The sequence below is a fragment of the Bos mutus genome, chromosome 17 (genome assembly GCF_027580195.1).
Source record: "Bos mutus isolate GX-2022 chromosome 17, NWIPB_WYAK_1.1, whole genome shotgun sequence".
Taxonomy (NCBI): Eukaryota; Metazoa; Chordata; class Mammalia; order Artiodactyla; family Bovidae; genus Bos; species Bos mutus.
The window spans coordinates 1460879-1476053 of NC_091633.1; the positions used below are offsets into that span (position 1 = coordinate 1460879).

The 15175-nt window shown below is 54.0% G+C and overlaps 1 protein-coding gene across 6 annotated transcripts in view; it reads left to right on the plus strand.

The window, feature by feature from the left end:
- The window catches only part of SPECC1L (sperm antigen with calponin homology and coiled-coil domains 1 like), an 85748-nt gene that overhangs the window by 14281 nt on the left and 56292 nt on the right, over positions 1-15175 (plus strand). For all 6 annotated transcript variants that reach the window (XM_070385750.1, XM_070385753.1, XM_070385754.1 and 3 more), the window contains exons 2-3: positions 8761-8950; positions 12712-12865. In XM_070385750.1, the coding sequence (XP_070241851.1) occupies positions 8798-8950; positions 12712-12865 (307 nt within the window). In that variant the 5' untranslated portion in view covers positions 8761-8797. The remainder of the gene's footprint in view (positions 1-8760; positions 8951-12711; positions 12866-15175) is intronic.

A 15175-nucleotide genomic window follows, 5' to 3' on the forward strand; every position in this document is an offset into this window, starting at 1 on the left:
GTGTATAATTTAATGCAGTAGTGAGTAAAAATACTCGTTAGTCATTCCTGATGAAGGGTTTCTCTGACAGAGAGTCCTTTGAGTTGCTGCTTTTGTTTTAACAAGGCATTAGTCATACTTGGGGCATGCAGTGTGTTGTTATAAATCATGCCAGCTCACACTTGTGCCATCCTTGCTGTGGGCCACCCTGCTGAGCACCGGGGCTTCATTATTTCATTTAATCCTCCCCAAATCCTTATCAGGTGGGTAGTATTATTACCATCCCATTTTATAGATGAGGAAACAGATTTCAGAGAGCCTGACTTACCTGCTTCAGGATACAGATTTGATCAGACACCGCAGGTGGGGCAGTCTCCCAGTGGTGGTGGCTTGGTCACTAAGGCATGTCCGACTCTTGCGAGCCCATGGACTGTAGCCCTCCAGGCAGGAATACTGGAGTGGGTTGCCATTTCCTTCTCCAAGGGGTCTTCCCGACCCAGGGATTGAACCCACATCTCCTGTGTCCTGTATTGCAGGCAGATTCTTTACCAACTGAACCATTAGGAAAATCTCCCAATACTGTTTTTTTTTTTAATAACACAGTGGATTTAATTAATGATCTTTTTTAGGGACTCCCTGGTGGTTCAGTGGTCAGGACTCCATGCTCCTGCTGCTGGGAGCGTGGGTTCTATCCCTGGTCGGGGAACTAGGAAGCTGCGAGCCTCGAAGTGTGTCCTAAATAAATAAATCAATAGAAACTATCAATTAAGTAACAAATCCATTTTTCTTTACTGAGCCATGCGGCATGTGAGATCTTAGTTCGCCCAACCAAGGACCAGCCAGGCCCCCTGCAGTGAAAGTACAGGGTCTTAACCACTGGACCACAGGGAGGGCCCCACGGGTCCATTTAAATAGTTGTAAATACCAGTGCCCTGAGTGTAACGGGAGAGTGGTTCTATTCGGAGGGGCCTAGGCGGAGCACAGAGGCCTTCAAAGGAAGAAGTGGTGAGGGGTCGGGATCCTGGTGCGGCTCCCCGCGGGAGGCCGGCTGGCCCTGTGGTCACCACGCGGGCTCCGTGGGCGCCGTGCCGGGCCTGGCGGAGCTTCTCGCCAGGGATGGCCTCAGAGCTCCCTCGTGGTTCCCAGGACAGTCCTCTCAGGGAGGAGCCTTCCTGGTGCAGGGAAACGACAGCTAAGGTGAATCTTCCGGTCCTTTCGGCATTATTTCTGAAACATGGTTAGTGTGTTTTCTATGGGTGGATGGTTGGGGAGGGTGGAGTTTCTGAATCACTGAGAAAATTGCCGTCCCCAATCCTGGGTTCTTGCTACACTTTTCTGACCTTTGAGCCCTGGTGAATAACTTCCTGAACAAGGATGGTGGGATTTTTGTTCTCTTCCTTGGTCTGCACATGTTGTTTTGTATAGTAACTCTGTAAATTGGGTTTTATCAACTCTCCTTTCTGGGAAAGGAAGCAGCCCGAGTGGGAGCCCCGCCAGCGCTGTCTGCTGTCCTGAGGCCAGAGGTGGGGGTGTAAGGTCTGCGATTCAGCCCGAGCCCTCATCACTGTTTTGTTCTCTACCTGTGACATTGTCATCAGGTGCGAGAATTGCATTAAATTAGAAGGATTTTGGAGTCAGGAGGTAACCGTCGAGATTCCTTAAAATTCAGCCTCCTTTTATTTTAGGTGAGGATCCTGATTGGACAAATTTCTTAGATTGAAAATAGCACTTTTTACAGGGAGAGCTAGTGGGTTTCAAGTCAAAGTCAGAATTTCAGAACGTCCCAAAGGCTGGACCTGCAGCTGAATTTGACCAAATGATAGTTTTGACAGATACAAGTGTAGGGCTTTCTCAGAATGTGAATGGCGCAGCGGTGGAAGGAGAGTGGTGGAGTGTTTGCTGTCCGGTTTCTTCAGCGTGTCTGTGTGTTTGGAGAGATTCATACTAAAGTGTTATCATTGGGGAGAAAGGAAAGCAACTCAGCAGGACTGTGTGTGAGAGGACCTTGTAGTGTTGGTGAGGGCGAGGCCCCGCGTCTGGAAAGGGGAGGTGGAAGCAGGCGGGCTCTGCTTGCAGACTGGGTCCTCCAGCGTCTGGGAGGCGGGGTTGCGGCCCTCAGGTCCGGGTGAGCCTGGGCCTAGGGCGCTTCTGAGCGTGGATCTCGCTCCGGGGGCAGCGGGGCCCTTCCAGCCCCTCTCCCCGAGCGCCTCGGTGCGGCCTTCGGCCTGCCCTGCGCGGCCCCAGGTTTCTCTGTGGGAAGGACCCCAGTCAGGGCGGCGCCGCCTTCAGCCCCCTTCTCTGTTCGGAGCAGACGTGGGTCTGCGGGGGCCTGTGCGGGCGCCGCCTCTGCCCTGCGCCGCCGTCCCTGCTCCCGCCTCAGCCTGCACATGTACAGACCTCGGGTTTCAGTGGGATTTGTAAAGGGTGGCACCTGTTCACTTAGGCACCTCATTCTTCCGCCGGACTGTGAGCCCCTGAAAATTAGGTGCAAGTGAAGTCGTGTCCGCCTCTTTGCGACCTCATGGGCTGTAGCCCGCCAGGCTCCTCCGTCCGTGGGATTTCCCAGGCCAGAATACTGGAGTGAGTTGCCATTTCTTTCTCCAGGAGATCTTCCTGACCCAGGGATTGAACCCGGGTCTCCCACATTGTAGACAGACGCTTTACTGCCCGAGCCACCAGGGAAAAGTAGGTATTTGTGTCGTAATCGGCTTAGGGCGTCCATGCATTTATTTGTGCCTTGCTGCACTTGCTTCCTCTGGTGACCCAAGGCGAGAGCAGATGAGTCCAGGAGGGCCTGGGAATGAGGAGCGGAAGCCCAGACTCTGACTGTCCTCCCCTTCCCCACGGTGTGACTGGTGACGGAACAGCATCACCTGTCTCCCCTCCTGCCCCCCAGGGAGACGGCGTCTGCCCTGCTCGTCCAGTCATCAAATGACCGCAAGACCCCTGTCCCACTCCCTGTGCCCTGGGTGTAAAAGTCGACTAAGGACCCCTGTTCAGTCGGTTCTCCCTTGAGCTGGCCCGCTGTTTTAACAGCATCTCCCTCTCTAATAAACTTTATTCCCTCTCATTGTGTCTCATATCTGGAAATTCTTTTCCAAACTGCACCTGGACCACGACACTTAGCAGAGAACTGGTGTTTGGCTCGTCTTGGAACAAAATACATGTTCAGTGCCTGTTGAGGAAGCAGTGCCTTGCCTCCTGACTTAGTGGTCAGCACCCTCCGCTTCCTGGGGGCGGGGGGGGAGGTGGGGGGGGGGACACGCTGCTTGTGGGTTTCCTGTAAGTGGCCTCCAGGATCCTCTGCATTTTTAAGAGCCGTGGTTTGACTTGTAAGCAGTGTTTGGTCTGCCGCTTGTGGGAGGTGGGGTGGCCCTTTGTTTTCCTTCGGGGATTCCTGGTACCTGAAGAGGGCACGCCCACTTCCTGTGTGTCTGGGGATGTGTAATTAGCTTTAGGCCAGGCTCCTGGAGCGGTCAGTCCTGTCTGGGGACATCCTGGTGAGAGGTCTGGCCACCCAGGCTGAGCGCAGGCGCTCCTATAAATGGGAGCAGTTGTATCTCTGCCCTTGGCCTAGCAAAGAGTTCTTTTAAATGAAACAGTCGCAGGCCTCTGCAGACGAGCAGGATCGTGGCACAGGTGTTCACATTCACAGCTGTAACATAACGTACTGATTTGGACCTGGTGCTAAGTTTTCTACGATCTCTCCGAAAGGTAGCTTTTATATTAAATAACGTAGTAATTAATCACACCTTCAAAATGAAAAAGATGGGTCAAGAGTACCAGTACTGACCCCTGGGACAAGTAGATAAGTCTAGAAGGGGAGACTGAGGATGTAGTTTCAGGTTGTTGAAGTGAAGTCGCTCAGTCGTGTCCGACTCTCTGGGACCCCGTGGACTGTAGCCCACCAGGCTCCTCCGTCCATAGGATTTTCCAGGCAAGAGTACTGGAGTGGGGTGCCATTTCCTTCTCCAGGGGATCTTCTCAACCCAGGGATCGACTGCCAACCACTGTAGGCAGACGCTTAACCATCTGAGCCACCAGGGGATCCTTGCCCTTAATAGGGGTCATTTTAGAAAATTGTGGCCTTTTTTTTTTTTTTTTTTTTTTACTGACCTGTCTCAGCAGTTGGTGGACACTGTTGACATTTTACGGGTGGGGGCCCTGGAATTCTAGATGCAATGAGGTGACAGTTCCGGGTATAAAAAGTCCTCCTGAAACCTGAGAAACTCGGGAATATCTTCCTAAATTATTTATGTGGATAGAAACAAACTTATGACTGAGTCTAGAATCTTATTGTACCAAGAAAGCTTTTTTAAAGTATATTTTTTTGATATACGTGGAATTTTCCAAGATTGCAATTACTGTAGACACTGAGGGGAAATTGTTCTGTTCTCAGCTTTTTGAAGTATGTTAGGGTTCTCCGGAGAGAGAGATGGAGAAGGAAATGGCAACCCACTCCAACATTTTTGCTTGGAGAATCCCATGGACTGTAGCCTGTCAGGCTCCTCTGTCCATGCGGTCGCAAGAGTTGGACACAACTTGGCGACTAAAGCACCACCACCACCGGAGAGAGAGCCGGTGGGGCAGAAGCAGGCTTGGTAAAAGGGCTTGGCTTCCGCAGCGATGGGGGCTGAGTTGTCCCGAGGCCTGCAGTTGGCAGGCCGGGCCCCCCTGCCCAGAGAGTTGGTAGCAGAAAACACCAACGTCCCACCTCAAGCCAGCGAGGAAGAGTTCCATCAGACTCCAGCCTTTTTCTATGCACGTCTTCACTTAGTTGGGTCAGGCCCACCGACACTAAGGAGAACAGCAAGCTTCACCCACCCAGTGAATTCAATTATTGATCTCACTCAGAAATGCCCTTACACGCAGAATACTGCTCGACAGAATGTCTGGGTGCCCCGCGGCCTAGGTGGACAGATGAGCCCAATCCCACGAGTGTGGCTTCCGCTCTCGGAGCTGACACTCGAGCGCATGCGCGGGGACAGCGTGCGCGCGAGCCGCGGGACCCCGGGCGCGAGCCGGGGCCTTGGCGCCTGCGTAGGGTTCCGCTCAGAGCCGTGGGTGTCCGACTGTTGAGTTCCTAGTGTGCTCTTGCTGGAGCAGCTTCGTGGCGAGACTCACGTGCGCGTTACTGTGAATCATCCTCACGTTGTCGGCGCGTCGTGTGGACGTTTTTAGGAAGAACGTGTGTGATGAATAGGCTGTCTCTGGATTTCATCTCAGCAGTAAGGGTGTGCTTACGTATCTGTTGGAGAGGGGGACCCGGGTCCGGCGGTGAGAGCCGCTGGCCCGAGAGCGTGCCCGGACCCCACGTTGCCCGCGCCCCGGGCGGTCTGTCTGCGCCTCAGCCCCGAGGGCCGCTGCCGTGCTCGTCTCCTCTCAGGCGCCTGCGCACCGCAGTCCCCCCTTTACCTTGCCGGGCTCTGCACAGCACTGGGGCCTGCCTTCCAGAGGTTCTGGTTTGCGGCCGTCGGTTTCCCTGAAGAGAAGCACTATTCAGAAGCGATTCACGTGCCACACAGCTCACCCACTAAAATGTAAGATGTGGGAATTATCTGGCGATTCAGCGTTTAGAGCTGCATGCTTTCACTGCCGAGGCCGAGGTCAAACCCTGAGCTGGGGAACTGAGATCCCGGAAGCCTCACAGTGCGGCCAAAAAAAAGATGTAAATTCAGTGGTTTTTAGTGTATTCACAGGGTTACCACCGTCACAAAGCGAGTTTAGAATGTTTCATCCCGAAGAGAAACCTATAACCCGTGAGCGGTTAGTGCTCTGTCTCCTTCCCCTAGGCAGCCTCTGTGCAGCTTTCTGCCTCTGGGTTGGATTTTTCTGGAAAATTTGTGTAAGTGGGGGTCACAGAGCACATGTTCATTTGGATCTGGTCTTTTATCGGGTACAGTGTTCAAGGCTCATCGTGTTGTGCCAGTTATGAAAGAGAGAGAGAGAGTGTGTGTGTGTGCATGTGCTCGCGCGCTCAGTCGCATGTGACTGCGGCCCCGTGGGCTGAGGCCCACCTGGCTCCTCTGTCCATGGCATTCCTCAGGCAAGAGTACTAGAGTGGGTTGCTATTTCCTACTCCAGGGGATCTTCCTGACCCAGGGATCAAACCCACCTCTCCAGGTGGATTCTTTACCACTGAGCCGCCTGGGAAGCCCTTACATTCTGTTGCTGCTGCTGCTAAGTCGCTTCAGTCGTGTCCGACTCCGTGCAACCCCATAGACAGCAGCTCACCAGGCTCCCCTGTCCCTGGGATTCTGCAGACAAGAATACTGGAGTGGGTTGCCATTGCCTTCTCCAATGTGTGAAAGTGAAGTCGCTCAGTGGTGTCCGACTCTTAGTGACCCCGTGGACTGGAGCCCACCAGGCTCCTCCGTCCATGGGGTTTCCAGGCAACAGTACTGGAGTGGGGTGCCACTGCCCAATTAATGGACATTTCAAATTGAAACAAAAAGTTATTTCGTATGTAGAAAGCATGTAAACACAGAACTATATGATAATGTATATTCCGTAAGTAACAAATACATGCTAATAAGTAGAAACTTATTTAAATGCTAGCAAAGAATTCTGTCGTGGTTTAATTGGTCATTTTTGAGGGTTTTAAAAACCTTTTTTTTTTTTTGACCATCATGCATACTATTCCCATGGACATTTGTACATAAGTTTTTGTGTGGACACATGTTTTCATTTCTCTTGGGTATGTATACGTATTTGAACCCAGGACTGTGCTGGATAATTTGGAAAGCGTGATCCCCGTGGAGACCCAGCAGTAGAATTGCTGGGCCTGTGTTTACCACTTGAGGAACTGCCAGGCAGTGCGTCTCTGCCAGCAGCCTGTGAGGGCTCCGGTCACGCCACGGCCTCGCCAGCGTTTGTCAGCGGCTGTCTGCTCGCTCGTAGCCACCCTCGGAGTGGGGAGCGGCTGCTCACTTGGCTGTACCTCTGGGCAGAGGCAGTGACAGTCGCACTAGGCGGATTTCAGGTGCCCAGGAGCCACCTGTGGGCAGCACAGGTGGGCACAGGGCAGCTTCATTGTTGCAGTAAGTTCCCTTGGGTTGTGCAGACCAAGGAAAAGTTTAGGGACTGGGAGTGGGGCTGAGTGGTGTGGGAAGGAGGGCTGCCCTGGAATTTGGAGCAGAGACACTTCGGGGAACCATTGACAAGACAAGAGACTTAGAAAAGAGAAGGGGATACAAAAGGAAGGTGAGAGGCTGAAGGAAAGGTTCTTAGGATCTTGATTTTTATACACAATCGACTTAGTGACAGGTCCAACCCAGCTCTCTGCTGGTACAGGTAGGAGTCGCTGGTCGGCAGGGTCAGCATAGCCGTGTTGTGTGTGTCCTGGGAGGAGTCTGTGTCCTGGGAGGCGTCTGTCTGGGTTACTTTCAGTGTCCTCCGGGGGCCTGGAGGGAGCCTGGAGCGAGCAGCTGCTGGGTCTGAAGTCTAGGGAGCGTCGGCCTTGGGCCGAGTGCTCATGGGGTGCGGAAGAAGAAGGCCTCAAGCTTGGGAGCAGGCAGACGGTGATCTGATCACCGAATACGGCGTTTTCTGGAAGGAATAACTGAGAAGTCGGGGGGAGACCAGAGAGGAGCCTGAGGTCTCGCTGTGCTTCCCTTGTGGGGTGTGGTGGCGGTCACAGCGTTCTCTTTGCCCTGAGGCCTTACCGAGGAGAGGTGGAGCGGAGCCCCTCTTCTGTCTCACTGTTCCTGCCACCAGACCAGTTGGTACAGTTTGTGTCAGGTCGGGCAAGATGACTCTGGAGCATTTGAGCATAGTCTGGGGGAAGTGGTCGTTGAGGCTGTTGGAAGGGAGCTTTTCTCTTCCAAAAGGTCATTCTGTAACTTTCCTTTATTTCTAAGTGTGTAGAAACCTTCCTGAAACAGACCAGCCTCTTTTTTGTGCTCGGCGGCACCGAGTGTAGAGGCCCTTCTGTTCACAGCAGACTTGCACTTCTGTTACTTGTGTGACTCTTTTCCCAGGCCCGGCCAGCGTGTCTCCCCAGACACGATCTTGCTACAGAGACTGCGTTCCAGCTCTGCTGATAGAGGTTGCTGGGCGGCTGTCTGGCCACGGCTCTGCTGCTCTCTGTTCCTCCAGGTCCTCTGAGCTGTGAAACCCAGTCTGTTCCAATCAGGTGGGAGGTTTCCTGTCACGGTTCTCACAGGTGTACAGAACGCCTTACTTTCTGAACGAAGCGTCAAGTCTTACGTTCTGATGGGGCATTTTGGAGCTTCCTCTTGATAAAAGAGAGATGCTGGGAAACACTTAGGTCCTGATGCTGGAGTTTCTGGGCTGATGCTGGGAAACGTTTAGGTCCTGGCGCTGCAGTTTCTGGGCTGATGCTGGGAAACACTTAGATCCTGGCGCTGGAGTTTCTGGGCTGTTCTGCTGGTCTCTGTGCAATGTCATGACACGTATTTGAACCCAGGACTGTGCTGGATAATTTGGAAAGCGTGATCCCCGTGGAGACCTGTAAAGCGGCTCGTGCTCACTGCCGGGACGGTTACTGCTTCTCTGCGCGTGCGTTGTGTTGGCCGCTTCCGTTAGAGGTCTGGGGTCTTCTTTGTACTGAGAGAACCGGAATGCAAAGAGTAACTTCCAATCAGTAGTGTTCAAGAATGAAGTGCATTCTGATTAACTAGTCTACGAATTTTTCCTCATTTTCTGTAACGACATCTAGCTTTCAGACATTTTTATTTCATGGTAAGATCCTTCGAAAACAAATTTCTAAAGCGCTTTCTTGCAGTTTTGTTCTCGGGATAATGCCGTTTCTCTCCACAGATTTGCCTGTAAATGCATCGCGAAGAGGCAGCCCAGAATGAAGAAAGCAAGCAGGAGTGTCGGCTCAGCGCCTAAGGTGTCGGGGACAAGCAGAGTGCAGGCAGCGGACAAAGCCAGGCCCGAGAGCAGCTCCTCAGCCTCTGCGGGCAGCAGGCCCGTGAAGCCTGGGGCCGCAGCAGCGTTGTCGAAGGTATTCGTGTGACGTGTTTGCGCGCACGGCGGGTGTAGGAGGAGCGTGTCTCCCTGTGTTGGGCCCGTCTACCAGCGATGCGGGGTGGCAGCTCACTTGTGAGCAGAGCGCTGTGCCTCCGGGGCAGGGCCCCCTTCCGGGAGCCCCTGGAGCGTGGCGTGGAGGCGAGTCATTTGCAGGAAGAGCTCAAGTACCGAGAAACAGTCGGCTGTCTGGGAGAGCAGGAGCGGGGACTGCGCCCTTTCCAGCAGGGAGACGCTGCTGCTGCCTGAGGAGGCTGATGGGGCGCGCACGCGTGCAAGGTCTGGCCGGACGGCCAGTGCGACGTTCCCAAACCTCCGCACGGGTTCTTCTTCCCACCCCACCCTTTATTACACTGCCCTGAAGACTGTGCTGATTAGTATTAATCCCTCATAGAACTGGGTGGTATTGGTGTAGTTAGAGCGTGACTCGTGTTCTCTTTACACCCCTTTGTTTGGAGGCTGGTTCGCTCCCTGTCGGTCACGGGAAGTGAGGTGTTCGAGCCCCGGCTTTGGGGACAGGCCTGCCAGGCTGGCTGTGTGTGCCCTCGAGCTGCAGTCAGATTGCAGCGGCGCGCAGGGCCGGGCCTTTGTGAGCAATGGCAGCAGGGCTTCTACGGCTCAGCCCAGGAAGCATCCTCGGCCCGCGGTTCATCCCTGACAGTGCCGGCCTCCCCGAGGTGCTCTCGGTGTCTGTGGGAGGCTGCTCCGGGCCTTTTTCTGCTGGTCCAGTGTTTGGTTCGGTGGGCAGAGGGCCCCACGGTCTTCCTCCAGACTTTCTCAGGCCAGAATTCATCCTGCCTGTTCTCTGCTTGCTTGTTTTGGGGTGGAGACTTTGCCTCTGCGGAGAACTTGGAGCGCGTTGCTGCTTGTCTGATGGGGAGAAGCCAAGCAGTGCCTGAAACACAGGCTGTCCAGAAGCCTCTGTCCACTCAGGGCTTCACGGACTGTGACCTAACTATTTTAAGGAGTGCCTCGCAGGGCGCCTCTCGGGAACAGCTGATGAGGGACTTCCTCGTGTGCGTGGAAAGATCTAGCAGGATCTAGATCTAGTTTTTCTACCCCAAGGTTGTCGAACCTGAAGACAGACTCATTCCAGAGGCTGGGAGATGCCCCCGGGTTTCTCCTCGCTGGGGCCCTGCTGAGTGGCTGGGTGTCACCCTGTGACCCTGGGGTGATACCGGAGTTGACCTCTGCCCCGCTTCCTCAGTCTGAATCAGCACACTGAGCCATTTCCTCTGCGACAGAGCTGCCTCTCCTATAGGAGAACCGGGGTTTTCTGCCGGCCGCTCAGTTGCTGGGCTGTCTTTTCAGCGGAGCGCCTGTGTAGCCGGGGCTGGAGGAGCAGGTTGAAGCTTTGGCTTGGGACGTGCACACGGCCAGCTGGGTTGCCTCTTCCTCGCTGGCAGGCAGCGTCTGTGCGGTTCATTCTGGAGTGCGCCCTGAGCGTGTCAGGTCTCGAGAGGCATGGGCCCCGTGGATAGCGCCTGGTCTTGAGCAGTGAGTCCTTCTCCACCGTCAGGCGGAGAGAGCCGTGTTCTCGCTGTGTGCCTGTGTCTGTGGCCTGGGCTCCGCTCAGCTGGCTGACTTCTGAGTGGCTTTGTGTGTGTGCGCCCTGGGGAGGGGCATGCAAGAGGCGATGCTGTTTGGGTACGCGTTCCCTTTACTGCAGCAAGTGCTTTCACTTAAGAAGAAGAAAGGGTTGTTGAATAGAAGTTGGGGTGAAAAGGTAAGAAGGAAAGAAGAAAGTAGTGAAAATGGAGAAATTGGAAAAAGCAGAAGGGCTTGGAGAGCCCACAGCCCTAAGCGTTTCTTTGTCTTTCTTCCACGTGTCCCTGTGCTGCTTCAGTAGGTGCCCACTTCCCACGACCCGGATTCATTCCTGTCGCTGATGAGCTTAGGTGATTAACCCCAAGAATGAGGTGTTCGACTTGTAATCACTTAGGTGCTGTGTGCACACACCCGCTCCCGTGGACACCCACGGGATGTGTCGCTGCCCAGCACTCATGACCCACGTGCCACTGTTCCTGCAGTCGTGGGCTGTGGAGATGTGCCTTTTTCTTCCTTAAGAAATAACGTCTTAGGTTTTTCCGCCCTGGGCCTTCACTGCCGTGTCCAGGCTTGCACTAGCTGCAGCGGTGGGCGCCCTCTCGAGTTGCGGTGCGCAGGCTTCTCTCTGGGAGTGGGGCTCTGGGCCCCCAGGCTCCAGCGGCCGCAGCGCGGCTTCCGCAGGCTCGGGCTGCGGGCTCCCAAGGGCACGGCCTGCAGAAGTTGCGACACGAGGGCTCCAGTTCCGTCGTGGCCGGGGCTCTTCCCAGACCAGAGATGGAGCCCGTGCCCCCGCGTTGGCAGGCAGAGCCTCGTCCACTGCAGTACCAGGGAGGTCCCGTTTCTTCCTTTTGTCTTTTGGCCGCAAACAAGGATTGAACGCAGCTCCAGCATGGGAAGTGCCGGTTCCTAACCACTGGGCCGCCAGGAAGCCCCTGAGTGCACGCGTCTCTGCTTCTTATTTCAGTTGTTGTTTGTGGCTAGGCCTAGTAAGATGCAGGGGAGGGCCACTTCACCTTAGTGGGCAAAACTTTTGGATCTTTATTTATTCAAAAAATGATTTCAGTTATTTTTGGCTATGGTGGATCTTCCATACGGTTTGGGCTCTCTGGTTGCGGTGCGTGAGCCTCCTGCTGTGGTGGCTCCTCTTGTTGCAGAGCGTGGGCTCCAGGCACCGGGCTTCAGTAGCTGTGGCACGTGGGCTCAGCAGTGTGGGTCCCGGGCTCCAGAGCACGGACTTAGTTACTCCAAGCCATGTGAGATCTTCCCAGATCAGGGATCAAAGCCCCATTTCCTACGTTGGCAGGTGGATTCTTTACCACTGAGCCACCGGGGAAGCCCTGGTCCTTTGATTTAAAAGCACGTTTTTGTGTTTTTTCCTCCCATAGATCTTTAACTCCTCTGTGTTCTCTCTCATTTCTAGGAGAAGTAAAATCAGATTTCTTCACTTTTTTTTCTTAAGTAATAATTTTATGCCCAACCCAGTTATCTAGAGTACTTGTTTCCTTTTTAAAAAGCTCACATGTTTTTCAGTCATCTTCATAAAGCATAAGTAAATCAAATGGTCTTTCTCAAGTAGAATGATCATTTAACCCTCAGTGTAACCATAAAGTCTCTAGTTTTTTATTTCTATGTTATGTGGGCTTTTTAAAAAATCCCCTTCTTTCAATTTTGGCTTAGGCTACCAAAAAAAAAAAGTAGATAAACGTTAAAAAAATAAACTTCAGAGAAACTTCTATTAGATGTTGGCTCCATCACTGGATCACTTCAGAGCAGTGGGGGTTCTTCCTCACTCTTAATGCTGCTTCTCGAGAAGCTGCCAGCTGGCGCGCGTGCTGGCTCCGCTGCTCCTGCTTGGTGAGTCACAGCCGAGATGAGGGGTAGCAAGTAGGGTGTCCTCACTTCTTCTCACCCCTCACTGAATCTGGCACGTGGGGGCATACGGTGGGCTCCCATGACATCTTTGAGTCCATTGTGATTTTCATATTTTTAGAAAGAAGTTGCAGCTGTTTGTGAGCCAGCGAGAAGGTTCTGTTTCTGCAGCACCAAGGCATGCACTGCCTGGTAGCTGCCAGGAGGTCTTTGCAGAGGCCCTGGACTCAGCCTGAAAGTCAAGGACTTTGGTTAGGGTCAGAATGTTATTTAATCTCGGTTTATCTAACCAGCTTGTTTTTAATCTTTTGTTGCTTCTAGACCAAGAGCAGTGATGACCTTTTAGCTGGGATGGCTGGAGGGGTGACCGTGACCAATGGTGTCAAAGGCAAGAAGAACGCCTGCTCTTCGGCCGCGCCGGCCGCGCCCGCGCCTGCCGTGAGCGCTGCAGAGAACAGGCCCAGGACCAGCACAGGTGTGCGCGCGGCGGGCCCCGCGGGCGGGGCGGCGGGGTACCGGGTCTGCCGTTCGGTCCTGGGGAGTGTCTGGCCTGGGCACGGCGGTCTGGTACTTCATCTCCACATGCTCATCACCCTGTCACTTGAGGGCCGCTCTCGGCACCCTGATGCCCACCCTCAGCTCCAGGCGTCACCCACACACACCTGATCATCTCTGAAGGATAGCTGCGTGTTTAAAAATATATTCACAATGCCATTACCAGGCCTTAAAATAATCACTTCTCGTATCATTATTCAGTAAATATTTAAATTTCCAGCTGTCTTATAAGTGTTACATACATACACTTACTTATTTGTCTGGCTTAGGATTTACCAGGATTCACTTAAGGTCCACATATAGTAATTGCTGGTGTCTCTTAAGTCTTCGTTTTTAAATCTGTGAGTTCACCCCGCCCCTTTTTTCCCTCGCAATTTAGCTTTTGTAGAAACTGGTTGTTTGACCTGTAGAGTTTCTGGATTTTATTTCCTCCTTTTTGGCCATGTCATGCGGCTTGCAAGATCCTAGTTCGCTCACCAGGGATTGCACCCAGGCCCCAGCGTGAAGGCACGGAGTCCTGACCACAGGGCCTCCAGCGAGCTCCCTCTAGCGAGCTGGATTTTGGTATCGCGCTCCTGTGATGCCCGTGGCCGTGTTCCTGCGTTCTCTCTGCTCACTGTCAGTGCCCCTGGATTTAGAGCCTCGATGGGGCAGATTTAGGGTCCTCCCCTCCTCTCGCCCGCTCCTTCATGCAGGACTGCCATCTGTCCATCTGCCCATGGTGTCTGGCTGTCTCCCGCTGCCTGACGTCAGCAGCCTCTGATAGTCAGTGCCTAGATCCATTCATTCCAGTCCTGCCTTTCTTTCTTCCTTCATTAGCAGCAGTTGTTTTTTTTAAGGTCTCGTTCTGTAATCCAGAGAGTAACGCTTTCATATGTGGCTTCTTACACCGAAAGAAAAAACCTGGAAACTTCAGTAGTCTTAAGATACTGTGCTTGTAGTAAGTGTGTGAAAGAAGATCGGCAGAAACTAGAGCAGGCCCTCCCTCGCTCTCGTCGTTCAGGTTCTTGTCCCCTCTTTGTGTACTGGACTTCCTCCTCGGCTGGCGTGCCAGCTGTGCCCCCGCCTTGACCCCGTGTGGCCTCTTCCTTCCGCCCAGACCCCGGCCCACGCCGACTGCAGCGCTGCGGTCAGCAGGAGGGAGCGTGGACGTCCTTGGCTCAGTGACAGGTGTCACTCCATCTTCTCCTCACCGCAGCCCTGGAGGTCAAGGCCACCCTCAGAGGTGTCATTTAGAGGCTCTCAGCTCAGCGTTGTGAGAGCCCCACGCAGAAGCTGCAGTGCCCCGCCCAGGCCGTGCACCCATTTGCTCAGCGAATGCTTCCTGGGCGCCCGTTCTGTGCCAGGCCTCAGAGCTGGTGGTGGAGCACCCTGGACTGTAGGTCTCTGCCCTGGAGCCCTGGTCGTCACCACATCTAACTCTTTGGCTTGTAGGAGGTCGAGTACTCTGAGCCCTCGTACCCCTCCCTCCCTGGCCTTCAGGGTTTCCCTGTGTACAGACACCCGCTTCCCTGCTGGCCTGCCTCCCGCCCTCGCGGGCTGCCTTCAGTGGTCACCTCCCGGGCCCTTGCCCTGTCTTTCCCCTTCCCAGCCTCCGTTTGCAGTCACTCCTCTGCCTTTGAAATCTAGTGCAGATTCGTAATCCCGTCTCTGTCCTTGCGGAGAGCGGGCTCTTCTCTGTGAGCGTAGCCTCCCTCCACTTCACTGCTCTGTCTGCCCACGCTCCTCCTGCTGCTCTTCGTCCTCCTCCTGCTTCACGAGGCGCCCTCTGGCTTACTCTCCGCCACGGTGCTCCCCTGGGTTTCTTTCCTGCTCAAGAAGATTCACTGAACATTGCCTCTGTGACTCCCTGGATTTGCTGGCGCTCAGGGCCTGTGGAAGCCTTCTTCTCCTGCCCCATCTGCCACGTGGCCTTCCTTTTCCTTCCTGCATGTGATGCCACGCCTAGCACCTCGTCCCTGTCTGCCGAGGCCTCCAGCACCCCCTGCCTGTGCTCCCCGAGCCGCGGCAGAAGCAGGGGCTTCCCACAGCGTCCCCCGTCAGGCAGAGCTTTCGCCCTCTGCCCCCTGGTTAGCCTGGTGCTGACACGTGAAGAACCAGTTGGCTCGTTAAGAATAGTTATTGATCAGGTCTAGAACTTATTTTTCAAAGTAAAAACGAGTCTGATGATTTCTTTAAGTGTTTGTGGATGAGCACGGTCTTCTTATGTTAATTAAACACACGTCATGTC